Source organism: Danaus plexippus, chromosome 4 (genome assembly GCF_018135715.1).
Source record: "Danaus plexippus chromosome 4, MEX_DaPlex, whole genome shotgun sequence".
NCBI classification, from domain to species: Eukaryota; Metazoa; Arthropoda; class Insecta; order Lepidoptera; family Nymphalidae; genus Danaus; species Danaus plexippus.
The window spans coordinates 5,671,604-5,699,354 of NC_083538.1; the positions used below are offsets into that span (position 1 = coordinate 5,671,604).

The following is a 27,751-nucleotide window of genomic DNA, read 5'->3' on the forward strand; positions in this document are numbered from 1 at the left end:
ACCGAATTATAATATCTAAGTAAGGAGTTATTTTTAATTAGCGTTAATGTATTAAAATCATGTTGAGTATGTGCTGATAATAATTATGTTGAATAGTTAATATATTTGGGTGTTAAATGATGCATGCACCGCTAGTGACGTCATCCTTGTGTAATTGAATCTCGTTTTGTGATCAATATAAATTGCATTAGGCTAGGTCATGATTCCTAAACCAGCTGAGTAGATAACGACACAAATAAGCTAAAAAAGGATGTGAACAGACCCGGGGCAATGCACTTTTTCGTGAACGGTCAAAGAAGATCGAATGTGCTGGTCCAAAAGTTTGTGAGGAGCATAATAATCACTACGACATTCTTCAAAGCAAAACATACTTTATTTCATATGTACTTCGGTTGTTTTCTTTATGACACACATTTTTTCTTACTTCGTTACTTGGCTGTCTTCGAGCATTTGCGGTCACAAGACAAAGTACCTTATACAGAACGGTATTGGTATTAATTTAAAACGTATGATGTTATAAGGCACCAAAATTTAAGGCAAAATTCGCACAAAACAAAACGCAGCAACGAATAAAAATGGTATCTAATGCTAAGTATATAAGGTGAAAAATGTTAAATCTATCGATCATAAAACGTGTTGCATGTCAATGGAATGTAAAAGCGAAGTGGGTACATGCGAATCGCTGTACCTAAGGTCATGATACACTAAGTGCATTCACGGAGACAGTTCAAAGAAATGCATTTGACAAATCACAATACCAAATTATTATAATTCAATATTAAGTTCACAAAGTTCTTCCGAAATAATACGCTATATTGCTGTATATTTAAGATCATGATAATTAAATCATATAAAAATAAATAGTGACATTAAATATGTAATATTAAGTAGCATTTATTAAATACATATACTTAAAAAAAAATTAGGAGTTTACATAAACAATTTCTGGGTTGGAGATCCTATTTTATGATTTATAGCAAGGAAAGCGTAATTTCATTTCGTATTAATAAAATACAGAAACAAAGTAACTAAAAGTTTAAATTATAATTAATAATTTTTCTACACCCCCGATATTTAAAATCGAAAATAAATAGACAATTTTTAATTGTAGTTTACTAATTTAGATAACGTTTTTATAAGACGTCGGAAGAGATTATTAATATAAATTCAGAATTATAAATAAACAATGCAATAACAAACAATGATACCCAACAAAATATTTTTAATTTTTTTTTTAAACTAATTGCAGCTTTGAAACATAAATTTAAGTACTCATGACCATAAAGATAACACTAAAATCAGTAACGACGATGCCATATTGAATGCTAAGTTAATTGAACAAAAATATTTTACCCCAAATAAAACCCGTCAAACCATAAAGCCTCACCAGAAACATCCTTAAATGGAGTTATCAAAGGAACCATGAGTGCTTAGCGTTTGAATTTATTAGCGATTTTAGTTGTTACACTACCTATGGAATATACAACAATCGTTCACGTCGTCCCGATGTCGCCAGCTGAAAAATAAGCATAAATAAAAATATTTAAGATCAAGGCCGACGATTTTTATACAAAAGAATATTCACGTGTAAGAGGTTCTCGATCTAGAAATGATAAGGATATCTATTTTAGTATAAGTATGAATTACTAGATACATTGTTACCGACGTTACGTACTAATGTGTATAGGAAAATCCGAGCAGATATTGCGATACGAATTCAAAACATCCTCTGAGATAAGCGGATATATGAATGGAAACTTTGAATGTAATAATACAATATAGTATTTTATTATTATTAGTTTCAATTAAATCTACTACGTCTTAAATAACAATAGTTTGTGATTATCTCGCGACAAACGTTTATTGGAGGCCTTTAGAATGATACACTTATCCAAAAATTGTAAAGTTATGACGTATACATGATTATACAGTAAGATATATTTATATATTTATAACAATAAAATGTAAGCCAAATAATATTTAAAATTCCTGAGATTTAACTGTCAGTGAGTACATTTAGTTTCGGGACGAATGTTTATAAAACATTGACAGTTATTATTTGATTTGTATGCATAATACTTACAAGCATTAATATATTACTATAAATATTATTTAAATATCAACATTATTACTACTAAACTTACTCTTACAACTTAGTTTTTTTACTTAAGTACAAAATAATTTACATTATTTAATATATATTTTATACATAATTTGTAGCTGTGCTACGTTGTAGTACAGTGAATAGTCACGAAACACATTCTACGTGGTTAACATTAAAAGCTAGTTTATAAAGGAGTAAAATTCCACATAAAAAAAATACATCGAAGGAAAAAGTTCCAATATAAAACTAGTTACAGACCGGGAACCGTGACTCAGTTATCAAGAGAAAGCAACCAGTATGTACTGGTAATAAAGACGGTCTTTTAAAAAATGTTTCTTTAATTTTCAGGTTGTGAGACAGTCGTCAACCATACCTGAACTTCCTCGGCCATCTCAGCCGCACTCGACGATGCCGTGCGTCGGTGGCTCATATAAATACATAGGAAGCACGTTTCTGGCTCGATTGCCCGCCGAAACCGCGTCGAACACGGTGATCTAGCGCACGCGCATCTAAAACATACAACCCCATAAGAAAAACAATTAATTAAAAACAAAATGAACAATGCCGAATTATATCATAAAAGTAACACGCTGCAAAAGAGGGATGCCCGACAATGTTTAGAAGAGTATGCAAAAAAAATTAAATGGAAAAGCGAGGGTGATGCCGTTATAGACATCGGATGCGGAGATGGCAGCGTCACTACCAATATACTGAAAACTTTCTTACCTAATAACTGCAAGGAGCTTATAGGATGCGACATTAGCGAGAAAATGATACAGTTTGCTAACGAACACCACGCCATGGATAACATCAGCTTCACGCGGCTCGACATAGAAGGTGAACTGCCTGATGAACTTCGTGAGAGATTCCACCACGCATTTTCCTTTTACACTCTACATTGGGTTAGACAACAGGAGTAAGTGCATTAGATATTTCATAATTCATTATAATAAATAAATAGTAGTCTGTGTGAGTTATGTAGCTATATTGTAAAAATTATGAATATAATTTTATATTCCGTCTCAAGCAACTTATCAAATATGTATGTATTTATATTTCAGTAAAATTTTATCCAATATATATTATTTCTAAAAATATTATTACCAATCAGAGTTCGTCGTACATACTTTATTTTAATTTAAAATATTTAATCAATAAAATAAGAGAAATAAAAATCTAACATTTATTTAAAAATAATAATAACAATGAATAATTTTAGAAAATTATGGAAATAATATACATTTCAATTATTCATATTTATTTGAGAATTACTAATAATTTAAATCAATTTAAAAAATCTGATGGCATACTGGTGCTACATTATAATTTGATACTAATCTTTTATATATAATACTATATATAAAGTGTATCTGAATAAATGCTGATAACAACTAATGTATTCGAGCTTCCTTCCAAAACAAGGCTTTAATTTTCGTTATTACTATGTTTTATTAATTTTTATTTACAGAACAGCATTTTCAAATATCTACGACCTTCTGGTGAGTGGTGGCGACTGTCTCCTGGTATTTCTTGGTCATATGCCGGTATTCGATGTATACAGACTCCTTGCTAGATCAACTCGTTGGAGTTTCTGGCTGAAAGACGTGGACCGATTCGTATCGCCATATCACGATTGTCAGGTCAATTTATAACACTTATTACTTATATTATAATAAAAATATGTTAGAATAAATTGGTTTGTAGGTCCTTTTAATAATAAGTACTTGAGATCTGTTTCAATTTACAAAAAAAAATAACTCGTCATAGTTAAAATAAAACATATAATATTAATTCAATTTCGACAAGGTGTTCGCGTAAGATTAATCCAGTGCTAACTAAGTAGTTACTTAGAACGTTGATAGATTTTTTATAATGTTGATAAATAAGTAGTTCCTTAGAATGTTGATAGATTTTCTATAATGTTTTTTGTTCCTGATTTATCTTTATATATTTCAAGTATCACAGAATAAAGTAAAAATTATGACATTCGAGCTCGATTATGCTGTTTTCGATGTTCATATTATCGTGAAAACGAATTATCGTGGGTTCTATTAACTTGTAATTCTTTTTTTATAGGACCCTGAGAAAGATATAAAGAGAATGATGACGACGATAGGATTTAAAAACGTGGAAGTCAAATGTGTTCAGAAACTATTCGTGTACACCAGCGTGGAAGCCGTTAAGAGTAAATATTAAACCTAATTTATCCGATTATATATATCAAATAATTATGAAATATGTAACTGTCTTTAGAGTTTCCCAAATAATGTAGGTGTGATAAAATTTTAAGACAGTACATCTATATTATTAAATAAAACACTAATATTAATAAACAAAACAATTGTATACAATTTTTTTTACTGTAAAAATTATAACTTTTGAAATAACTTTTTAGAGGCGGTGAATGCCGTTAATCCATTTAAAATACCGGTAGAAATGCAGGAAGAATTTTTAGAGGATTATGTTAAAATAGTTCGAGATATGCAGCTCGTGGATCACGTAAATAACAACGTAGACGGACCTGTCCACGTGAGGACCAACTACAACCTCATTATAGTATATGGTAAAAAGTAAACAAATAAATTATAACTTATTAAAATATATGATTTATAACATTAAGGGTCAATTTCGCCGCTGATACAAAATGAAGCTATTTAAATATGTTGTATTTTAATTTTTTAATTATATATAATGTGGCCTCCTTTTTGGTATTTATCAGCTGGTGAAATGAGTTTTTTAAAATTTTTATAAAGAAGGTTAAATTTTATTTGTATGTGTATTAACTGCAAAATAAGGTACCTGATAGTACAACAATTTAATATAATTCACTTAGTGTAATACTTATTTATGCTGTTATTTTTATATAATAATAAAGCTATGACATATTTTTCTTATAAATTATATAATAAAAAAAAAATTGGTATATATAATATAAGAATAAAGTTACGCTGTTAAACAATATCACCTCCGTCTTAAATAAATATACTTAGATGTGGTGTCACGATGTAGATATTCCGTATAAACTCTGAGACTGACTGACTGATTTTTATCATATTCCGTAACTCTTTAATTAGGTCCAACTTAAAAGTTTGTTTTTATCTCTATTACTAACCTTCATTTTGCCTCGTAAAACATTAAGGCTGGTTGGATATAAAAAGATAGAACCTCAATAAAGGAATTATGATATATGTTAGTTTAGGCTGAGCTAGCCAACATTTACGAGGGCAAAGAAGTGGACAAAAGCTATTTTAATATATGTTAAGTTAATGTTAAAAAAAAAAATAGTAAATTATTTTATTTATCATTTATGTTTTTCATTATATTTATCCTCGAGTTTTTATAGTATTTTTTAATCAAGTGAATCTTCAAAACAAATATCCACAAATCTATGAACGTATTTTAACGCGTAAATGTACCTACTAGATCTCAATAAGAGTTCTAAAAATACATCATCATATCACAGAAATTTAAAAGGAGAAAGTAAAATAAAAAATATATATTAATTCGATTATTGCTCTAATGAAGAAATATTATATACTTCCTCATGAATTAAACAGATAATGTACAGTAACTTTACTCTTCAGGCACATTTTACTCCAGAAACTAGCTAGTGCAATTGTTACTTACGACAGATATGTGATGTGATGATACATGGATAAATAACCAAAAGATATCTATTATTTAGAATTGACATTATTTTATTAGACCCACGTATGCATATCTTTTTTCTGCATTTTTCTTTGTTCTCTTCCTTTAAACCGACTATCATTAGTCTTCATCCAGGTTCCTTCCAGATTATGAATAGTCAGAAAATTATTAATAAAACAATCTTTAATATATGCACATTGAATAACATATTTCAAACTCATAACAGTTTCCTTACAAGTTACAACGGAATAAAGTGTCTCAAAATCATTTTTGGTCTCACATGAGCTTTTTAATGTGTTATGCGACAAACTGAAACTAAGGAAATAGTATCAACCATTTTATAACAATATTTGCTTCTGAACATTTAATTTGAATTTTAGTAAAATTTTACTTTAGAAATAGAAAAAAAAATGAAATTAATACACTAACCCGGAGATATAAATTACTGTCCGTCATGAAATTTTCTGATATTTACTTAGTTAATGTTTTTTTTAAATAATTGCAGTGTTCCACGAAATCTGAACACAAAGTTCACAGAAGAATTAGAAGTCCTATACCTACTAGACTCCTCAAAAAGATGAGATCCTTGTTAAGTAATGTCCCAAAACCAATAAGGCCATAGCCATAGCCAGCCTTTTAACAATAACGCAAGTTGCCAATCAAATAAAAAGTATAATCATTATGATCAAGGCAAAAGTATTACAACTGATATTTCCTGAAAATCGTAGATACAGATGAAGCTGTACCAGATCAGTTGGTAAGTTAAGAAGACTGCAATTAACTATATCCGAGTTTGACCACTCGAATAAGAACAAGCAATAGCCATGTTGCTTCACAAATGAAATGCAATTTTCATCCGTAGAAATATTTTTTCTATTAAAAGAAATTACTTATATTTTATTTCGCTTTATCTAAAGTACTTGCGGAACATTTATACGAAAAGCTCTTAACTTTTCCAACGCATAAAGTTTCCAATCTGACGATTAACTGCAGTCCAGTCCCATGAATGCTTAGTGGTATGTTCCATCAGCAGGTCCAATATACACGATATCTGTTGGAATACTGTAATAAATAGTTTGCCCAAATCAATATATGTGGTATTGAAGGTTATGTCTTCTATCTAAAGTAGCGTTCTCCATCTGCCATTTTTACTGTTTAGGGTAAGGCAAAGAAATAAATGCTGGTATCCTTGGTAATATTCCTATGGGTAGAATACAGTGTTTCTAAGAAAGATGTGGGAATAAATTATAGAACGGAATATTCAAGATGGAAACTATTATGTGAAATACTTATCTTATAAATCAATTTACTGATCACAACAGCAACAAAATGAGATTGCTCTGTTAAGACCAGTCAAATTCTTATTCCGTCAAACTACACGAAACGAGCAAAATTATTCGTCGTTATTCGTAATAATTTCAATTAAATAGATCCACTCATTTCTCATCCAAAATACCTAGACCACTAACGGGCAGATCGACGACACAAAGGTCGTATTGAAGAACTGTTGTTACCAATCTAAGTAGGTACAAACCTAAAACATATGTTGCAAGAGGTTATGTATTTGAAAAGATTGTCAATGTTAACAGACAAACCGCTTAAGTGATTCCTGGCCTCTCTTTTAGGAAATTCGCCAATTTATTATGGTGGTCTAGCTGATTAGAGAGTAAAAAACATCTAATATTTCAGTGCTAAGATTTTATATTCTGTGTATGTAGTCAATCTGTGGTACGACTTCTAGTTGTCAAATGTGAAATTTCATTTAACTTGTGATATTTACAATTTCGTTAGTATTTATTTTTCATGACTAAATAATAACATTTAATCACTCCATTATACTTAAACTACTAAGTGAATGTGGTTTTAGAAAGAAATTTGACTCAATTGGGATAGCGGAGTTGATACCACCGAAAACATTTTTTTGCCGGGTTTTTCCTTACACAAGTTTCGGAAGTTTAAATTAAATTTTCTGTGTAAGTAAAGATTTTAATAAAATCATTATAATTTTTTTACTAACAGTAAATCTTCAATTCGGTCCTATAAAAATAATTTTAAATAAAAATTCGTGTACCTGCATTTAAGAAAACAATTAAAGAAATAAATCATAATTTTAAGAAAACTTCTGAGGAAAAATATTGTTTTTTTATTACCAAAAGTATATTCCAGTGCATTTCATTGTAAAAAAAAAACTTTTAATAAATACAATTTTTTCTAATAAACTTATATTTTCTACAGAAATACTCAAAAATACTCAATCTTAATTAAATAGGAGTATGATTATTAACAATGATTAATGATTGTTATTTATTTGATAATAAATTTCATTCTTATTTATAATTGAATTGTTAATTATGTTTTTATATTTTCAGGTTCTAACAACTCGGACCTTACAAATCCCGATCTTATGCAAAAATATATTATAAACAATGGATAACAACCCATTAACAGACTTATCAGATTTTAACAAAAAAATACTTTCACATCCTCTCTATTTACAGATTAGAGTAAGTAATTTTTTAATGTTAGAAAGATTTAAATGTCCCACACTTTCTCTTGAAAATTTTTAGATTGAAAAAATACATGTCTTCATTAATGTTTTTGAATTGTTGATAGGTATTTAAAACCTTATTTTTTCAAAACCTAATGTTTAAAGATGTTATTTCTCCTATTAAAACCCTCTCTTTTCTTAATGTATGTATGTATATGTACCTACTATATAGTTTTAATGCAACATATCATATAAGCAAATTACATTTTTATCACATTTAAGTAAATGATTATGATATTTTATCTAAAAGATAAATTTTTCTTTAAAGGAAGGCAGGGTGTACACTTTTAATGAAGCAAATGAATTCAAAAAACTGTATATAGAAGTATTAGAGAAACTGAGCGATGTGTTATATGTTTTAATCAACAAATTACCTGATTATGAAAGAAAAAGCTACACTTCAATTTTTACTGTGAAAGAGAAACTCCGAAATATTTCAGCACAAGAAAATGTTGATTTTAATGACAAGTTATCACCTGAGAGTCGGAACATTTTGGACTGTATAGATGATATGACACTCGCACCTAGAAATATAACAGAAAATAAGGAGAATGTGCAGAACAATAGTGATGTGCAAGTTCAGACGACTATATTACCCGATTCACTAAACCATGAGCAGAAAATCAATAAAAACTGTACTGAATCATATAATTCGGGTAATGGACGGAAACGAAGCTTCGTTTTCAAACTACCCTCACATCCCGGCGTTTTCAAAACACGTTGTTATTCGTTAGAATTGCATAATAATCATAATTTTCAAACAGATGATATCGATGGAACCAACACTATAGACTACCAGACTGAGACAACCAGACACATTGAGACTGAAGCTTTAAATGAATCGAAAGATTTAAACACCACCACCATTAACCAAGCCAACCCAGAGTCCAGAGTAAATAATCCTAACAATAGATGTGACAATTCAGATATAGATTTCGATCACTTTGAAGAATTTGAGGACATTAATTTCCAAGACGATTGGTCTGATCATTTCAAAGAACCCTTGGAAATAGGAGATAGTAGTTTGTCGAACAATGAAGATTCAAATACAACAATTAATGTAAACTATGAAGATTCTATTGTAACATCCAAGCAACCTTTGCCTGTACCAGGAAATATTCATAGCAACAGTATAGGGGACTTTGGTAATACTAGAAATGATGGAGTCACAGGTATTATAGTTATTCTTTTCACATACAAAAAACATTACTGTCAGGCAGCAGTATGCACTCCATAGAAGCGAATAAACTTTGCATACTCTAGCATAAAACATGCAAACCTGTTCCTTGCTGTAGTCTTACATACTTTAACACACATAAATGTTTATTTGCTTCTATGGAGATTATGATACACCTCCATAAAAATTTTCACAGATGTTTATATGTAACTATCCTATTTATTATTTAATAAAAGTGCCATCTATCAAAAGTAAACAGAAACTTTACCGACCGGTGACACTAGCGCCGCCTTCCAATCGATTTGACCGTAAACAGTACTACACGCTGCTTATTTTGCATACAAATATGTCACAACAAACCTCGTTTTGTGTACGGAAAATATTCGTATGTTGTAAAAACCTATATATATGTTAAGGTTTAAAAAGCACTGCCTCTCGCAACACCTTCTCATTTAAGAAGTTATTTAAGTTAGTTGTTTCTAAAAAAACTATAGATTATGACCGATTTACATTTCAAATATTTTCTGCTTATTTTTATTTCTACTACTTTTGAATTAATTATGATCAGCGAGCTTATCAACGAATCAATCACACATTCTACCTCCCCTATCCAAAATCTCTGTGCACGCTCTTGTTACCTTGTTAGTACTTAAGCTGCAAGAACTATATGAAAGTCTTAAAACAAAAATGTAGCAACATTTTTAACAAATATAACAGAACCAGATTTATATATATATATTTTATTTCTATATAATATTTTAAATTTTTCAGGTGAATTTGACGGTGATGATTATCCGCACTCGATCCCTATGATGGAGACTTTGAAAGAGAAATTTGGTCTCACATCTTTCAGACCAAATCAGAAGCAAGTCATTAACGCAACGCTTTTAGGCCACGACTGTTTTGTTCTCATGCCGACCGGCGGGGGTGAGTGCTATTGATGATTACTATCCTGCTAACATCATAAATACGAGAGTTTGTTAATATGTGTGGATGTTTGTTATTTCCATGAAGAGATTTTGATCGTACTTTCTGTAAGCTATAATTTGACGCTTCATTCCGTATGCTGGCAACACATAATGGTTGTATGTAAGCCACAGACGCAGGTGATAGATGTCGCTGATAATCAAATAATACCAATTTAATAATTTTAAAAAGTAAATGATTTTTTAAAAACACCGAAAATGGCGGACAACAACTAGATTATCAAATACGTTTCCATGTACAGGAAAATCACTATGCTACCAGCTACCAGCGATACTGACCCCTGGCGTCACCATCGTGATATCACCACTGAGATCATTGATGTTGGATCAAGTCAACAAGTTATTAGCGCTGGATGTGAGTCTATCTATCCTTACAATCCCTAATAATCTAGAAAACTTAATTCATTCTATTAATATGCTCCTTCAATGGAAGAAAGACAAGCTATTGTGTTTTGATAGATTTATATCGGTCACCCATCCACACTTTGACTACGCGAGACGTTGATTAGCGAACGTGACTATAAATTCTTATTGAAAAATAGATTATTCGCAACTGACCCTATGACATCAACGACTGGAGTATAAAACAATGTCGCTATCAGATGCAGTACGTATTGGATTTCACTGTTTTTGATACAACATACAGACTATGATAATGTTGAACTGAGAAGTTAACTATTTTATGATATATATGTAATATATTTGATACTGTATAATGATTATATTAACAATCACTCGCAGATTCCGGCCGCACATTTAGGCAGTGACGTCACTGAGGCGAAGAGCAATTACGTGTATGACGATCTCAACCAACAGGAACCCACTATCAAGCTCCTCTACGTCACACCCGAAAAAATACAATCGTCCCCAAAATTTCAAGAAACTTTAACGAGACTCTACGAGAAGCAAAAGATTTCCAGGTAATTAGTATTTGCTGGTACCGAGGCCTCGTCAGCGGTGGCGTGCACTCCATAGATGCAGACTCGCTGCATGCTCTAACCATACAAAAACTTACTTAATTCTTACTTGCATACTTTCAATTACGGAATACGGATTTAATTTAATAATACATTTTCAATTGTCCTTTGAATTTTGAGTTTGTCTTTGGCGTTTGTTGATAAAATTAAAATAATTACAAAAGGGAAGTTGTGTGTGTGACCAGTTTAAATTTGACTAAAAAAAAGGTAATGTTGCTCGTTGTAATAAAAAGTATTGCGATACTTTCAATTAGCTAGCAGGTTGTGTACACCCAGATAAGTTATTTTTGTTTTTCTTGTTTGTGTTTTCAAATAATAACAAAAATAGAAATGTTTGGATCTCCACTGAAGATTCCGATTTAAATTATTTTTTTACGGATCGTAATCCTTTGAAGGTACTTTCGTGGCTCGGAGGTAGTTGAGAGATTCATAAAATATATATGTTAGTTCTGATCGGACTGCTCACTGCTGTTACTTTATGTGCGAATATTATCAATGCTCAAATGAAAGTAATATTTTTCGGATTACTACGCGTATTTAATTATTTTTAAAAACTGCATACTCCCGACGTTTCGGTCACTTTGCAGCAATCTCATTATTATCAATGTTGTAGAGGAAATTATGATGGAGATTGGTATTATGTTTTCCAAAATATGTATTCTGCCTACCCCACCCCACATGTCTGTGCACGCCCCTTCTAGTTAGGATAGTTTTTATCCTTTCAATATAAACAATTAAATCTTGTAAACGACTTCCATTACTGGAAGTCCCGTTCCGTTATACGTCACATGTGAAAATATATATTACAAACGGATTGTGGTCGGTTAAACATAAAGTACAAACAATGTCGCTACAGGTTCGTGATCGACGAAGCTCACTGTGTGTCGCAATGGGGTCACGACTTCCGTCCGGATTATCAAAAGTTGAATTTACTAAGGAAAAAGTTCCCTAATGTGACGCTAATGGCATTAACTGCGACGGCCACGAAGCGAGTGCGCACCGACATATTGTATCAGCTGAAGGTAAACAGACACGCAAACACTCACACTCACACAAACGCGCAGTTACTCTTACTACAAGTTTACATCAAAGTACATACCTAGAGATTACAGTTTTCGTTCCTAAAACCCCTTTAATGCTGCGAGTACGCGAAAACGTTTATAATAGTCCAATTACTCAGTTCAGTTCGTTTTATTGAGTTCTGTTAAATTATTTAAACTTGTAGCAACCGTGCTATGGTACGTGTGAATACACGCCCGTATACTCACTAAGTATTAGCTCACGTGCTAAGGTTATAATATTTTTTGCCACAGGTGCGTGAATGCAAATGGTTCCTGAGCAGTTTCAACCGTCCAAATCTCACGTACACGATTTTAACGAAGAAACAGAATCTGATAAATAAAGATATAGCTGAATTGATCAAGACGAAATATTATCAGTATGTTAACAATTATTATTTAAATTGTATAAAAAAATATACAAAACAAAATGTCGGCCATGTTGTATACAACAGATAATCATAGACATTTTGTTTCATGTACGAAATTATATTATTTCTCTATGCGCCTTTAATCGCTTACTATAGTATCTTATATGCTTGTATATAAAAATATTTACTATCTAAACTGACTTGTCTTTTATCAGATTACTGAGTTAATCTATATGTATATACTATTAATTTATAAAACATTGTACTACACATATTTCGGGAAAAGATATAAAGTGATTAATTTTCATAATAAAAAACCAATTTCTTTTTTTCAAATTTCTTAAATTTTATAATATTATACCATTTCATTTGATCTTTAAGTCTGTGTTGCAACTGCAAAAAAAAAAACAGAAAATTAAAAATGCCCACTTGAATGCTTTATAACGATTAATTCGGTAATTTTGTTATAGACAGTGCGGTATCGTGTATTGCCTGTCGTGCAAGGACTGCGACAGCATGGCTAACGCTTTAAAAGAGATGAAAGTATCGTCTAAGGCGTACCACGGAAAACTCGTAGACGCCGAGAGAGTCAACGTACAGACGCAGTGGCTCGCAGGAACCATTAAAGTGGTATGACGAATGTATTTGATAACCGCTCCAAACGGGATTCGAATCTGAGACTCGTAGAACCATCCTAATGATTGAACCATCGAACCTGCACGCTTAACGACTCTACATATACTTAACTCGGACAGTACCCAGATAGTGTAGTTTTGGTTCAATTATATTTCATAATATAATGAAGGTTTAATACATATGATCTTATAATTTCAGATCTGTGCAACGCTTGCTTTCGGAATGGGCGTGGACAAAGGCGACGTCAGATTCGTCATCCACCACAGTGTACCGAAGTCTATAGAAGCATACTACCAAGAGACGGGTCGGGCTGGGCGGGACGGCAAACCGGCTGATTGTATCTTATTCTACTGTTACAGAGACATTGTGCGCCAACGCAACCTCTATTATCGTTAGTCTGATATATTTTTTGGGTATAAACTTATAATACTGCTAAGGTGGGTTCGATTTATGGGAATTGTAACATCGATTTCGTATTCGCTATGAATACAAACACACATACAAAGAGTTTATTTTGTATAAAATTGTCTTAAAATCTTAATAGTCAATACGGTCATACAATTTATTTATAAAATTTATCTTGTTTCATTGGCATTACCATGCTAATGTTTGTAGTGGTAGCGCATTGAATATATAGAGGTGCTAAAATTTGCTATATATTTTAAATGTAATTTTATTATACATGTATAGTTATATATAGTTACATTTTATGTATTTAAAAAATTATTCAGGTGATAGAAGTTTGACGGAGAACTCGAAGAACGTCCACGATGATAACCTTACACGTATCAATGAGCTGTGTGAGGACGTGCTTGAATGTCGACGGACCTTCGTACTGAGATACTTGGGGGAGACATTCCAAAGCGACAACTGCGGTCCCATGCTCTGCGACAACTGTCAACGAAGACCGACAAACGAGTTTATAGTATGACATATTTATAATGTATTACAAAAATAACAGTGTTTTCAATCTTTGTGCGCCTCGGGACGCTCGGCAGAAGCGATTTAAACTATATAATATAGAAATTGTCTAACTTATCATATATACATTAAATTCGTAGTCCGTTTATGAATAAATTGAATATTATTCGGAATACTTCCGCCGCATGCGTGTAATACGGTGCCGTATGCGTGAGACAGAGTTAAACCAAGCCCAGTGGCGTTACGCGTTACGTTACGAAGCGGTTTACCCTCCCATCGGAAGTTATCACTTCAAAAACTACTTTTTAAGCCATACTGCCATTACAGTGGAACGTTTTAAATAAAATATTTATGTCGAGCTTCACTTTATTAACTTTTAGTAATTGTTCGAAATTATTGTGTACCTAAACTATTTTGAATATCGAAAAAATAGATATTATTTTTTGAGAACATAGCATCAAAATGAAAAAAGCTGACATTGATTATTAGAATTTATATACATGTCTATTGTTAACTATTTGATTAAATAACTTAAATATCATGGCAACAGATGGCGCTATAATGCATTTCAACCTTCAAATTGGATCCTTGATACATTTATAAATTAATATTTCTTGATGATAAACACAATAATGAGATTAAGATCTTTTTATCCAATGACGTCACTAAACAATAATAAAATTCGAAAAAGTATTGTAAAAGAAAATTGTCAAAATATTTCAAAGCTGATGTTCTTGGGCCCGAAAAGGGTAATAATTGTCCATTAAGGGTAAGGACACACGTATTACTCGCTAGTATGAAATTATTTGTTGAATCAGTTCCAGTGGTGCCGCTCAAAAACAACAAATTACCAAAAACGAACTTAATGACAATCGTAACTTAACAGAACGAAATATTTGATTCTGCTTTTGTTGTCAGAAATACTGACATATATATTATTTAACAGTGAAGAGATTTAAATAATTCTCTAGAATGTTTTTATATTTTACGGACCTTATTGCTGGATTTTCGAATAATTTTTTCATGATAAAAATAACTAAGAAATGTATTCGTGGTGGATAACGTTAATATTCTATTATTAAACTCAATCTGTCCTCAGCGGCAGGACGTGACGGACGTGTGTCGGGAGATCGTCACCTTCGTCGGCAGTCGTGAAGGAGCCTTCACTAGAGTACAACTAGCAAATATACTAAATGGATCCACAGCGAAGAAGTTCAATGATATGATTAACAGCCCTATATTTGGAAGGTAATTTTGATCAATATTTTTTTTTCTTAATTTTTTACCTTGCTGTACAAAATATTTTCTCAGATGCAATCAGTGGGGGAAGGGTGACGCGGTCCGGCTGTTACAACTCTTGCTAATGAAGAAATTCCTCGCTGAGAAAACCCGTGTGAACAAGGACATTGCCAATAATTACCTAATTCGTGGAGCTGATGTATATAAGTAAGTAATGTTTTTAATAAATACCAAAAAATATATTATGCACTTTAAAATCCTCAACTTCACTATATTTTTGTTTGGTCGCTTCAGTCATGGATCCGTCAGTGATTGCTTTAGTTGTAATGTTCTAATGCGGCAGATATTGTTTGTAATCCCATCGCCGAGATAAAGTGCTACAAAGTTAATTAGTGAGGCATAAATTTTAATAGGACATTAACAGATTTTCAACATCACTTTGTCGGGGACTGATTTAAATAATTATATTTTCAAACAAAACAGTGATTAATGCAAAAAAATTCCTATTCAACAAATTATCAATACTACAACATATTTAACGTTAACCACAGGCTGTCGTCGAAGTCTGAGCCGATTATATTCTACAAGCGCCCGCACACTACTAAGAAGCCGGCGACAGCTGTAGCAGCGCCGCTCGTACAAGACGTTGACCAACAAATTAAACAAGTCGAGGATAAGGCTTACGAAGAGCTCGTTGAGGAAATAAAGTAAGTGACAGGAATGTTACCAAACAACGGGATCTTTACATGAAAAAAAAATATTAAAGTCTTGAGATCGTTGCAAAGTGTTAATGGAATGTGAAAAACAACAACGAATTAAACTCAAACGGTTTCAGACACGGTAGCCTTAACACAAGTCCACATCGTAGAACAAGAAACTATCCGTATGAAGTTTAATGATGCCAATTAATTATGATTGTGTCACTATGAGCTTAAAGCGAAGCAAAAATAAATAGGAAATAATATCTAAGCTGTTAAAGAGACCTATTCAATAATGTTCATAAGTTATTGTATTGAGTATTCAGAATGAATTTTGTAGGAACATAGCAAAGGAGTCAGACGTGGCGCTTTGGACGCTGTACCCACAGATGGCGCTACGTTATATGGCGGAGAAGCTACCGGAAACGGTGGAGGAAATGCTCAAGATACCTCACGTTACCAACGCCAACTATAATAAGTATGGCTTCCGGTTGCTACCCATCACCCTCAAGTACTCCATGGAGAGGCTTAGTGAGTATCCATATAGCATTACTTTAAATTTAAACCAGATCTTCCGACATTTTATATATTGAGACATTAAACCGGGTACATATAATTCATTATGTATAACTCATTGAATATAAAGACAAATTTATTCACCGAAAAAAAAAAGTTTTTTTTTTAATAAAATTAAAAAAAAAATAAAGTGCAATAGTTTACAGATTCATTAGCTGGCAAATCAAATACTTGATGATATTAAAAATTTTCTTTAGGTGGTGCTTACAATTGTATCCACAACATAATCACACGTGTCTTTGATACAGGAATCGTTATGTAAACTGGTAATAACTAGTAGTAAGCGGTCATATGTGTATAATTTATCACTGCAGAACTCGAAATGACTTTGCAAGACCAGGAAATTAGCGAAGCCTTCGACGACGAGGAGCCCTCCGCGGGACCCTCCACGGTCAGCCCTCGAGTGTCCTTCAGACATAATAGGAGCTACCGATCAAGAAAATCGAAATCTACCAGAGCTGGTGTGAAAAAACCGTAAGTTGACCTTTTTTTGTATAAAAGTATAATTATAGATCTTTATAATTTTTTTTTCCTTCCATGATATAATAAAAGTTAAAACTTAAACATAATTTTAGAGCAATACTTTTTATATTCAATTTTATATATTATTTTGGACAAGACAAATCGAATTTATAAAGAATTAATTTCAGTTTTTTGTTGAATTTCATCTCTTAAATATCATATTAATATATATTAATTTGTCACTTCAGATATAAAAAAGACAATAAAGCGTTCAAGAAGTTCAAAAAAGGTGCAACAGGTATGGAAATATTATATATTATTATTCTTAATATTAAAAAAAATTATAATTTAATAGCAACTAGTTTATTAATAACTAAACTTGAGTTTTAGTTGTTATTAAAAAAAAATGCTAATACATATTTTCTTATTTATCAGGAACAATGCCCCGGCCGGGGACATTTTTATAAAGAAGCAAAATTAATTACTATGGTGTGGTGATTATCAAATTATCCTATAGGCTTAAGTGTAAGAAATAATAAAAGGATTAAATTGTTATATAATATTAAAAAAAAATATCGTAATTTTCATCGTTCTAAAGCTACACCAAATATAAATTAGTGAAAAATGTTCATTAGTTATATATTAGTTACTGTATATTGTTATGTATTTGCTTTAACGTGCCTGAAAACTGGCCAACGAAAGCAGATAAATTATGTAAATATGTTAGTCATTAATTGTACTATATGTTTGATACTGGAGCAGTGCACGACAAATAGCTGCACTTTAATCTTATATAATAGTTGTTATAATATTGGTTTTTAGTAAATAAAAAATATATTATTTTAATAAAAAGATACAAATACGTTGCCGTCGCCATAGAACCGTGAATGTCCACTGACTATAAACATCATATAAATTAATGAGATCAAAGATTTTCTCGAGTTTTATTCAAATGAAACTAATATTTTTCGGATAAACTAGGCGTGATTTATTTTTGTAAAAAACTACATACTCCCGAAGTTTCGGTTACTTTTCAGCAACCGTGATCACGGGCAGACGAGATGCGAGTGTCTATCAGTTGGTCCTGTTATTTATCATCTCCGATACAGTTTAACGGTTGCTGAAAAGTAACCGAAAGATCGGGAGTATGTAGTTTTTTACAAAATTAAATCACGCGTAGTTTATCCGAAAAATATTAGTTTCATTTAAATGAACATTTGTTTTCTTCAACCTTTATTGTTATATAATGTAAATGTATCCTTATTTTTGTACCATGGATTTGTATATAATAAAAACGAATTTAATTAAAATTGATTTTTTATTATTAATTTTTGCAATGAAAAAAAAAGCTTTAATAAATTTACATGGGCCAACATTATTCTCGAATATGCGATTCTTCCTTCCCCTACGATTCTTAAACTTTTTGCTTTAATTCGCAAACCAGTCATCATTAACCCTTTCAAAGCGGCCAATGCCTTAATGGTTTAACCGAGGAAGAATAGAGATAATTCTCTAATCGCTCCTGTTTGCTCAGTAAATCTTTATGATATTAATGTTATGACCAGAGGAGATAATTATGAAATTGTTACTCTAATACATAGAGGGGAGAGGGGAGTCTGGAATAGAACTAGAAAAGTAATAAGGTCAAACCTAACGATACTTGCACCCAAAACATCTATCTACACCAGATGCTTCAGAATATTTTTTTACTGATAGCTACACCTTAGGACAACAGCACGTCCACTTGATTTTTTAATATCCTACATATTTTATCATTCCAACACGATCCTGAAAGTTTTTTCAAAACCGCGAAATTGCATCGGAATACATTAGTGTCAAAAGTAATCAACTACTTCCTGTTCCCAAAGTCCCGCTAGGATGGTCATCTCCGAAAGACGTATTCTTATACTCTGCCGACAATAAAACGACTGCCATATACCTCTACACATCACACCATTCACCCACACTGATCCCGTTGATGAAGAATAGGTCCTCGTTTCTTCAGCCAGTCTTCATTTCATGTTTAGTCTTCTTTTGTCCCAGAAAGCTTTACGGTCACGTTGTTATTATGGTCACAGGAGCCCCATCTTCCATAGTTGCCCACGGCATATAATAGTTTTAAAAGTGTTATGTCTGTTCGGAATCTCTATCCTCGTATAGACTCCCAGAATATACACGACCCTTAACGATGCCCTAAGATGAGGGTCAGCATTATAGAGTCACTCTTGAGTCGGGCCTCGAGCTTTTAAGACAAGATAGTTTCAATAACGGGTGACCCAGTCTCCCTGGGTCACCAGGGAAAACGTCAGTTTTCTAAAACAATAGGGCTATATGTAGCAATACACATAATGAAGAGAAGGTATCTTATAATAACGCAATAAAATATTTTAGGGGGTTTCTCACAATCTCTTTATAATATTTTAGTCCGTTTTATATTTTGTTATATATTATGGAGGTAAGGCTTCCTTACTTAAGTATCAGCAAAACTAAATGGACAATACAATATATATTTTAGTTAAGTAAGTTATTGATCAATATATATTTTAGTTAAGTTATTGATCTGAATTGTATATTAAGTTATCACAATGGTTTTAACATTAATCTAAATCCTGAAGTTACCAAGATTAATTCATATCGTTCATAAATCAGCTGCCGTGGTTACCATAACACCTGTTAAAAAATATATGAAATGCAAATCTTTTCGCGATTTTACTATTTATATACAGCTAGTGACAAATATTGAATATTTTACTGCGTACAAGAAGTTTGAAATAATTAAAATTTGACTGGTTCATTTTATTAATTTTACATAAATTATTAATTCGTTTTTTATTAATTTAAAAAAAAATATAATTTTCGCTGTTCCAAAATTCATTGCTGTAATTTTTATCTTCTGAAAAAGAGTTATAATCCTTACTAAAATATGCATAACATATTTCATCAAAGTTACGTAGAAAGGAGTTGGTAAACTTCATCTATCTATGAGATGTTGTATCTGTCATCTGACGTTTGATTCTAAAACATTCTGCTGTTTCCTATAATGTTATACTGTAAGCTAAGCATTTATCTCAAGTTTGTGTTAGTACAAATATTTATAACAGATTGATAATGTAAAATGTGATTATACCCATGATGATGGACCAGTGACAACATAGAGAGTAACAGAAATGTTGATTTGGTTCAAGAGAAGAATAATAACGTTAAAATGTTAATGAAAATTATTATTTTAGCGTTTTGTTCGTTATTTATACACGTTTCATCCACGCATATAAAGGGAGAATTTACGACAGATACATTCTTTAAATTTTTAGTAAAATTTGGATTTCAGAAGACAGATCTCCATTTCCATAAGGAAACATATGGTTACATTTTCGGTAACTTGACTTCAAAAGAGACATTTAAATATCCTATTACGTTTGCGGTGTTAGATCGACCGCATTTTTTGCATTATTACAAAAGTCGAGACATTTTTGATAAAGAAGTAGCATGTCAGGTTATGTTTCAACATTTAAATGGTTCAGCATACCATCCAAAGTGCAATGCATTAGGTCAGGACTTATTTCGAAGGATACCATGTCCAATAGGCAAACTATGCGTTGATGAGGATACACCATGGAATGTCATTAAAAACAACCAATTTACTTATGTCATACAAAATAACGGGCAACCAAGGTATTTAAAATATATTCTAAATTTAGTGTACTATTTAAAACCAATACATCAACATACATAACTAGGTTTATAATGCATTTCAGTTATTGTTCAAATTATATTATTAAAATATTTTTTGTTCTACTTCAGATATTGGTATGTGTCGATAGTATCTTGTTATTTGGATGAAGAAACGTGTTCCTGGCATCATTACTCTGGAGCTCCGTCAAAGGACAACACAACTCTCACAGATATCCCACAAACTCTAGAATATGATTTCTGGCTTGTTAACGGAAGCCCGAATCTGTCAATTTATAATTCTATGTTATATCAGTTTTCATTTGACAGACAGAATACTTTAGAATTATATTTAATGTTCTGGCTCTGCTATATCATTTTATTACCCGTTCAGATATATGCTGTGAGGTGAGACAAAGTGATGTAATTATGGATTTATTGTCATTCTACTTGTATTATATATGTGGTTATTTATAATTTTCAGAACTCAGAGACATCCTGTTACTAAATTATTTACATCAAGCTTGGTGTTAGAGTTCATAGCTCTGTGTTTTAATGTACTTCACACAGTGAAATTTGCTGCGGATGGTGAAGGCTTTGAAGGCCTGTCTGTCGCTGGTGATATTCTCGATATACTGAGTAGGGTAAGATCATTTAATGTAATAGATACAAGTCTTGTTTTTCCAGTGAAGTAACTTTATTTCGCAAATACAGATTTTTTGTTTTTAAAAATTTACTTATATTTCTAACCACTAAGTCCACTTATTCAACCAGCTATGAAAAGTAATATCGTTAAGTAACTGTTGTTTCTATGTTTTAACTTCTTCATGTATCTGATAACATCTGTCGTAGATAATCATGGTTTGTGATACGATGAGAATTATCATATCTTTGAAAGCAAATAGTGATAGATTATTATCGATTACTTTGGGTATAATATATATCACAATGATATTTATAGGATCTGGACGATCTTTTACTGTGTTCTACAAATTTGAAATTCTATTCTGCCTAAATTTAATAATATAATATATATATATATATATATGACATTTTCACCAATATATTGACTCATTTCGCTATCTCTGGAGCCCTAAGACAGAGATTTAAATTTGCTAGGATTATTCATTTCACCGAGTAGAGGTCAGCTAAGATTGGACTTTAAAAAATTCCACCCACAAGGGGTGTTGCAGCGAAGTCAATAATTAAAAACTTACTTTTGTAAAATATAGGTCTTACATGCTCCAAATTTGGTAGAAATGTTATATAGAAAATATCTATGAGCGAATTTTGTATTAACTCATCCCCAAAAAATTATTATGTAATTGGTTTAAACACTAAAAATTTAAAATCTCTGTAATTTCACATGTGAAGCAGGCGGGTAACTAGTTACTACTAAATTAAAAATATAATATTAAATGTTTCAGACACTGTTTATGCTACTCCTGCTTTTATTGGCAAAAGGTTGGGCTGTGACACGACTTGAACTGACATACAAACCATTGGTATTTGGAGTGTGGTTAGTATATGGTGTAGTCCATATACTGTTGTATGTTTGGAACACTGTAAGTATATATAAATGATTATTAATTGCACACATATATATATATATATATATAATTTCAGACTTGATTTAAGGACCATATTTTTCCTGTACCAAAACATATTGTTTCCTCAATATTAAATTATATTATTATTCCTAATTTATTGTTGATGTATTATTAATTAAATTACGCCATTCAAACTCATACATATTTGTAGCCATTAATTTGTTATAACAATTACTTTCCTTAGACTGAAGTGGATATTATAGAAGAGATAGATGAATACCAAACATGGCCGGGATGGCTTGTCTTAACTCTGAGAGTTGTTATAATGTCATGGTTTGTGCTTGAGCTGCGCAACACTATGATGTATGAACACAATATGCCGAAACTTAACTTCCTCCTGCACTTTGGTGCATCAAGTCTTGTGTGGTTCGTCTACTTACCAATTATAGCACTAATTGCCCTACAAATAAGTCCTTTGTGGAGATTTAAATTTCTTCTAGGTGAGTTTATATATGATTGTATTTATTATTTTTCCTCTTATAAAAATTTTATCCGTTGATTATTTTGGTATATACTTATTTTCTTAATAAAAAAGAATATCTGTAGATAAGCATTAGTTTTAAGCAACAGAAAGTTTTAATGTAAAAAACATTTAGTATTTAGACGCTTAGGTAATTTGTAAATACAAACCCAAGAGTAATATTTATATTATTATTTAAGATGAAGCATAATCTTTATTAAATGATTGTCTTCCTCATTATTTAAAGATTGCAGATATAGATTAAAATCGTTTTTAACCCTCATTTTAACAAATGTGCATCTCTAAGTGCTTTTGTTACAAATCTCCCCTTGGGATATAGATTTATATGATAGTGTTTAGTTCTTGTGTTATATATACATATAACCAATATAAGGAATGAACAATTTAAATTTACAGGTATAACTTACTCAGCAGACTGTTTGGCGTTCTGTGTGATGGCTCACCTCTTGTGGCCAACACGCTCCGAACAGTACTTATTGCTCACACCTTCTGACTATACAGGTAAGTTTACCGAGTTTAAGTTAATTGTGATTATTTAACTGGTAACACTAACACTACATTTTTGTTTGTACATTTAATATTGTTTGCTTTAATTCATAATGACTATATAACATTGCATATAACATTTATTTATGTTTTGTTAAATAATATTTCGAACGAACAAATGGTTAAAGTAATAAAAAGCTTGGCTTCAAAATAGTAATCCACATACATATTTGATTATATTGGCTGTGAGAATGTTTGTGGTTAAGTCATTGTTGCATTTATAGCCGGAATTGAAGAATTGGATGAGTTCAGTGAATCCCCACATGTGGTACACAGTGACACAGTTGCTTTAACAACCGCTGAGAGTGTTAATGCTGATGAAGAAGAAGTTATATTTACAAGACCTCATAAAAACGGGGTTATCTTCTCATAGCAACATAATTTGCTATAGAGTATGAAGAAAGGACCCTATAAGTTCGATCTTCGGCGCACAAGTTGAACTATAATGTATGACGTATTCCCAGATACACAAAATCTGAATGACATTTTGGGCGTCTTAAAGTATTAAAAAAATTAAGACATGATTATAACAATCTTCATATATATTTTGTTATTTTGAATTTATATTATTCTCACCCATGAAATTGTTTTCATCACTATTATTGGCATGATTTTTGCTTTCTATAATTGGCATGAAGCCAAATATTTTTCAAAGGTTACTGGATTACGACCTCAGAGCTATGAATTTGAAGCAGACTTTCAATATAATTACCTGGATAGCTCCTGTCAGAATCACCCCCGACTCACGAGAATAATAAATTTGTTCACTTTTTTAATTCAACTTACTAGTTACAAGTATTTCAACTTGCCCGCCGAGGATTCATATAGGTATTAGGTACCTAGGTACTTTGTGAAATGTCAATGTCATTTTGACCAGCGAATATTGTACGGATTTTACGGTTTTAATATGAGTAATTAAAGTTTTATAGATGTTTGTAAAATTTGTAAGATTTTATTAAAAAAGATAAGGATATGCTAGAATAACGTGACAAATCACATTGCTTCATTGTCATTTAAAATACATTTTTTTTTTATCGAAAAAGTCATCTCCTATTTCTTATTGTTCACATTACTTTATTTGAATAATGAATATTTCAAGCTCTTATAAGGAAATTTTTGGAATTCATCATGTATGAATCCCCTATGATGGTCAGGATATCGTTTCAAGTAGGTATTGAATATTATTTTAAGTGATCAAAAAACACGTAACATTTTTTAATATATAATAAAATCTCAATGTTCCATAGCATGCCTTCAATGATAATTTAAGTGAAATTTAAAACTAATTAAAATGCATAAGTTTAGATACTTCACACACCAATTAAATAAAAATTTGAATATTATTTTATTTTAAATACATTTCTCATATGAAACTGATATGTCATATTTTTATATATCATTACTATGCACGTGTTTAGGTTCCATAATAATAATTAATATATGTGGCACGGTATTTGTAAATTATAGAGCTTAAAAATATTAAGTGCCAACACTTACAATTAGACATCAGTTTATCTAAAAAGCTTTATTAAGATTATTATTTTTAGTAATACAAATAAATCCTCAATACAGTTTTGATTATGAGAATGTTTATTTAAATGATGAAGTGGAGAATATCATGAATCTGCCGTTGAAATGTTTTATATAACAAAGAGTAATATTATGGAATGATAAGTGAATGTTGTATTTGTGAGAATGTTGTGTAAGTAAATTTAGTATACATTAATTTGTATGTATTTAATAGTTGTACTTGTGTGGTGTAAACATATTTCTTCAAAGGAATGAAAAAGTTATTGGGCTATTGTGAAGATATTGAAAGAATATGTATTTAATGAAATGAAGATTACATTTTACAAGAAGAGGATAAATTTCTAAGATTTAAGATTTTTTTTTTACTCTCCGATGCCTTTTTAAGTAGTATGCATTGATTAAAAAAAAAGTAGAACTTTATTTAAATTTAATTAAAATATTCATAGCATGTAGTCAAAATGAGAGTTAATTTAATAGTTGTCATCATTTCATTAGTCATTACGATTTTTTTTTTAAGTTGCTATGATGTTTCAGGTATATTTGAATTATGTCGAATGCTTCCTTACCCTGAATTATAAATGACTCTATCTGTGAATTGCATAAGGATTTTATGTTTGTTTTGTTGTATTCGCGTTAAAAAAATATGAAGTACAATTAGTCTGATATGACCACGACAATTTTTATTTTTTATTATACTTATTTAAAACAATGAATTGCACAATATATTTTGTGGATAAAATTGCCCTTCATATATATATATTACTAACCGAACTAAGTTGATTTTTTAAAAATATCAAATCAAATTTTTGAAGCTGATTTAAAAAAAAATTGTCCACCTATATATGTCATTTTGAAGGTTATCCTTACAAAGTTATGTACAAAATTTAATTGTTATGTCAATAACTTTGAAAATGTCAATTCTTAAAAGAAATAAATTAGTATTATATAGCAAATAGCTATATCCGTTATAAAATAGATTTCGAATTTTACTTTCGAACACAACATCGTTTTGTGATATAATTTAGAAGCATAAGATAATAGCGTAAGCAAAATACATATATTTTTATTTAGTAAATTTCTACTAATCGCCTCTTATGTCGTGTTAAATACATAAATATCTAGTCTGTAAATGGTATAATATGTTGTCATGTGCTATTATTGTCCATCGATCAATGAATGCAAATAAAAAAGTGTAAAAAAAGTTTTGTTCGTGTTTCACTTATTTCTGTAAGCGGTAGAGTTGGGATTGTGTTTTAGTTTGTAAATAAAAATACGAAGTATAGATTTAACAACAATAATTTATTTATCCACACAGTTACATTTATAAATAGACTTAATTCAAAAAGAATTGAAGCTGGCACAGCACGTTATCGGAAAAATTTATAAATCCAAATACATAAGTGTTAAAATAAATTCGTCAGAAACAATACAAAGATTTTTAGTCCATTAAATCTTATATTATTAAACATACACATTTTTAAATATAGTAACACTGAATAAAAAGAAGACAATCTGTCAGATCTTCAAAAATTCATTGACATACCATGACTACAATAAGAAATTTATAAAAATAAGTTTCACAATTCATAACATTGAAAAGTTTCTAAACAGAAGCCGATAAATATTACATCTCATGTGCATTAAAGCATTATCTTAAATTAAAACTTTTGTTACAACTGGCGATAAAAACATGTTGGACCTCAAATTAAAAGTCGTCAATCAAATTTTTTATTAAAAAACCAAGGTCCTCTATAACCAAAAACAAAATGCGACTAGCACAGATGTCGCTACAAGTCTGTAAATTTTTAAAATAACTAATGAATATACTACATACTTTTTTATTGAACTACCCACAAACGCACTTCTAAATACATTTTTCTACATACATGTTTATTATAAAACGAATAACTTAACATTTTCATAACAGTAATCAAATATAAACATGACGATAACGAAAATTAAAAATGTAGCAACTGGATAAATATATCTAAAATGATTCTAAAAATACTGTTTCTATGTAGGTATATATTATAATTGACAAGACCCCTTTGGAATATATAATTGAAGGGATCCTGGAGTATGGATTTTATTACACAGATTGTTAAAATAAGCCGACCGCCACCGAGAAGCCACTAAAATGTGATCTCATAAAAAAAATTGCACGTGACAAACATTAAATGGATGGGTGGCATTTACTTCTAAAACGAATAAAAAGTGTGAAAAAATGAAAAATAAGTAACAGAACACTATCCATCATGAGAACAACGTTGACGTAACATCAAAAAAAAATAAACAAAAGAAACCGGGAGCGATGTTTCTTTTTTCACAGACTATATAAAATACTAAATGCCAGACTACAGCGGAACAGTTGATAGAAGCGTACACGTAAACTATTTACACCATAAACTATTTTAGTACATCCATAATTTGAAATTGTTTCGCGTCTTTCAACCGGACGATGATCTAGCGTTAGCAATTACATAGGGAATGTTGGCACAAAAAAAAAATACAGTG

At 30.9% G+C, this 27,751-nt stretch overlaps 3 protein-coding genes and 1 long non-coding RNA gene across 6 annotated transcripts; 3 read left to right on the forward strand and 1 right to left on the reverse strand.

Annotated features, from left to right (window-relative positions):
* Window positions 1–1,194: 1,194 nt before the first annotated feature.
* On the reverse strand, window positions 1,195–24,547 carry LOC133320108 (uncharacterized). The gene is made up of 4 exons (XR_009753562.1): window positions 24,420–24,547; window positions 2,831–2,997; window positions 2,478–2,613; window positions 1,195–1,516 (listed from the first exon to the last, which is right to left on the reverse strand). It is a non-coding gene; the product is annotated as an uncharacterized LOC133320108 (long non-coding RNA).
* Window positions 2,602–5,408, forward strand: LOC116768712 (juvenile hormone acid O-methyltransferase). Its single transcript, XM_032659508.2, has 4 exons — window positions 2,602–3,020; window positions 3,573–3,744; window positions 4,181–4,289; window positions 4,500–5,408. The coding sequence occupies exons 1-4, from the start codon at window positions 2,659–2,661 to the stop codon at window positions 4,676–4,678; spliced, it is 822 nt and encodes a 273-aa protein (XP_032515399.1). The 5' UTR covers window positions 2,602–2,658; the 3' UTR covers window positions 4,679–5,408.
* Window positions 7,496–18,711, forward strand: LOC116768649 (recQ-like DNA helicase Blm). The gene is made up of 19 exons (XM_061527118.1): window positions 7,496–7,538; window positions 7,620–7,725; window positions 8,122–8,256; window positions 8,569–9,472; window positions 10,249–10,404; window positions 10,706–10,818; window positions 11,205–11,383; window positions 12,297–12,462; window positions 12,754–12,878; window positions 13,340–13,499; window positions 13,704–13,896; window positions 14,237–14,430; window positions 15,526–15,674; window positions 15,738–15,872; window positions 16,217–16,372; window positions 16,704–16,894; window positions 17,254–17,413; window positions 17,650–17,699; window positions 17,837–18,711. The coding sequence occupies exons 3-19, from the start codon at window positions 8,179–8,181 to the stop codon at window positions 17,866–17,868; spliced, it is 3,141 nt and encodes a 1,046-aa protein (XP_061383102.1). The 5' UTR covers window positions 7,496–7,538; window positions 7,620–7,725; window positions 8,122–8,178; the 3' UTR covers window positions 17,869–18,711.
* Window positions 20,401–26,442, forward strand: LOC116768556 (transmembrane protein 145-like). 3 transcript variants are annotated; one of them, XM_061527134.1, is made up of 7 exons: window positions 20,401–21,073; window positions 21,203–21,478; window positions 21,555–21,714; window positions 22,498–22,635; window positions 22,865–23,120; window positions 23,558–23,662; window positions 24,817–26,442. In XM_061527134.1, the coding sequence occupies exons 1-7, from the start codon at window positions 20,607–20,609 to the stop codon at window positions 24,852–24,854; spliced, it is 1,440 nt and encodes a 479-aa protein (XP_061383118.1). In that variant the 5' UTR covers window positions 20,401–20,606; the 3' UTR covers window positions 24,855–26,442. The 3 variants fall into 3 exon arrangements, with proteins under 3 accessions (XP_061383118.1, XP_032515188.1, XP_061383117.1); XM_032659297.2 differs by having other exon boundaries at window positions 20,402–21,073; window positions 23,932–26,442; XM_061527133.1 differs by having other exon boundaries at window positions 20,402–21,073; window positions 25,772–26,442.
* Window positions 26,443–27,751: the final 1,309 nt, after the last annotated feature.

Excerpts from the sequence above, each read along its gene's own strand:
- LOC116768712 (XM_032659508.2), top strand. The coding sequence starts at position 2,659 with ATGAACAATGCCGAATTATATCATAAAAGTAACACGCTGCAAAAGAGG. Across the intron at positions 3,021-3,572 it reads CATTGGGTTAGACAACAGGA|AACAGCATTTTCAAATATCT; the intron begins GTAAGTGCATTA and ends TTTTATTTACAG. Across the intron at positions 3,745-4,180 it reads CGCCATATCACGATTGTCAG|GACCCTGAGAAAGATATAAA; the intron begins GTCAATTTATAA and ends CTTTTTTTATAG.
- LOC116768649 (XM_061527118.1), top strand. The coding sequence starts at position 8,179 with ATGGATAACAACCCATTAACAGACTTATCAGATTTTAACAAAAAAATA. Across the intron at positions 12,463-12,753 it reads ACATATTGTATCAGCTGAAG|GTGCGTGAATGCAAATGGTT; the intron begins GTAAACAGACAC and ends TTTTTGCCACAG. Across the intron at positions 17,414-17,649 it reads AGAGCTGGTGTGAAAAAACC|ATATAAAAAAGACAATAAAG; the intron begins GTAAGTTGACCT and ends TTGTCACTTCAG.
- LOC116768556 (XM_032659297.2), top strand. The coding sequence starts at position 20,607 with ATGTTAATGAAAATTATTATTTTAGCGTTTTGTTCGTTATTTATACAC. Across the intron at positions 22,636-22,864 it reads TGTTGTATGTTTGGAACACT|ACTGAAGTGGATATTATAGA; the intron begins GTAAGTATATAT and ends TACTTTCCTTAG. Across the intron at positions 23,663-23,931 it reads CACACCTTCTGACTATACAG|CCGGAATTGAAGAATTGGAT; the intron begins GTAAGTTTACCG and ends TTGCATTTATAG.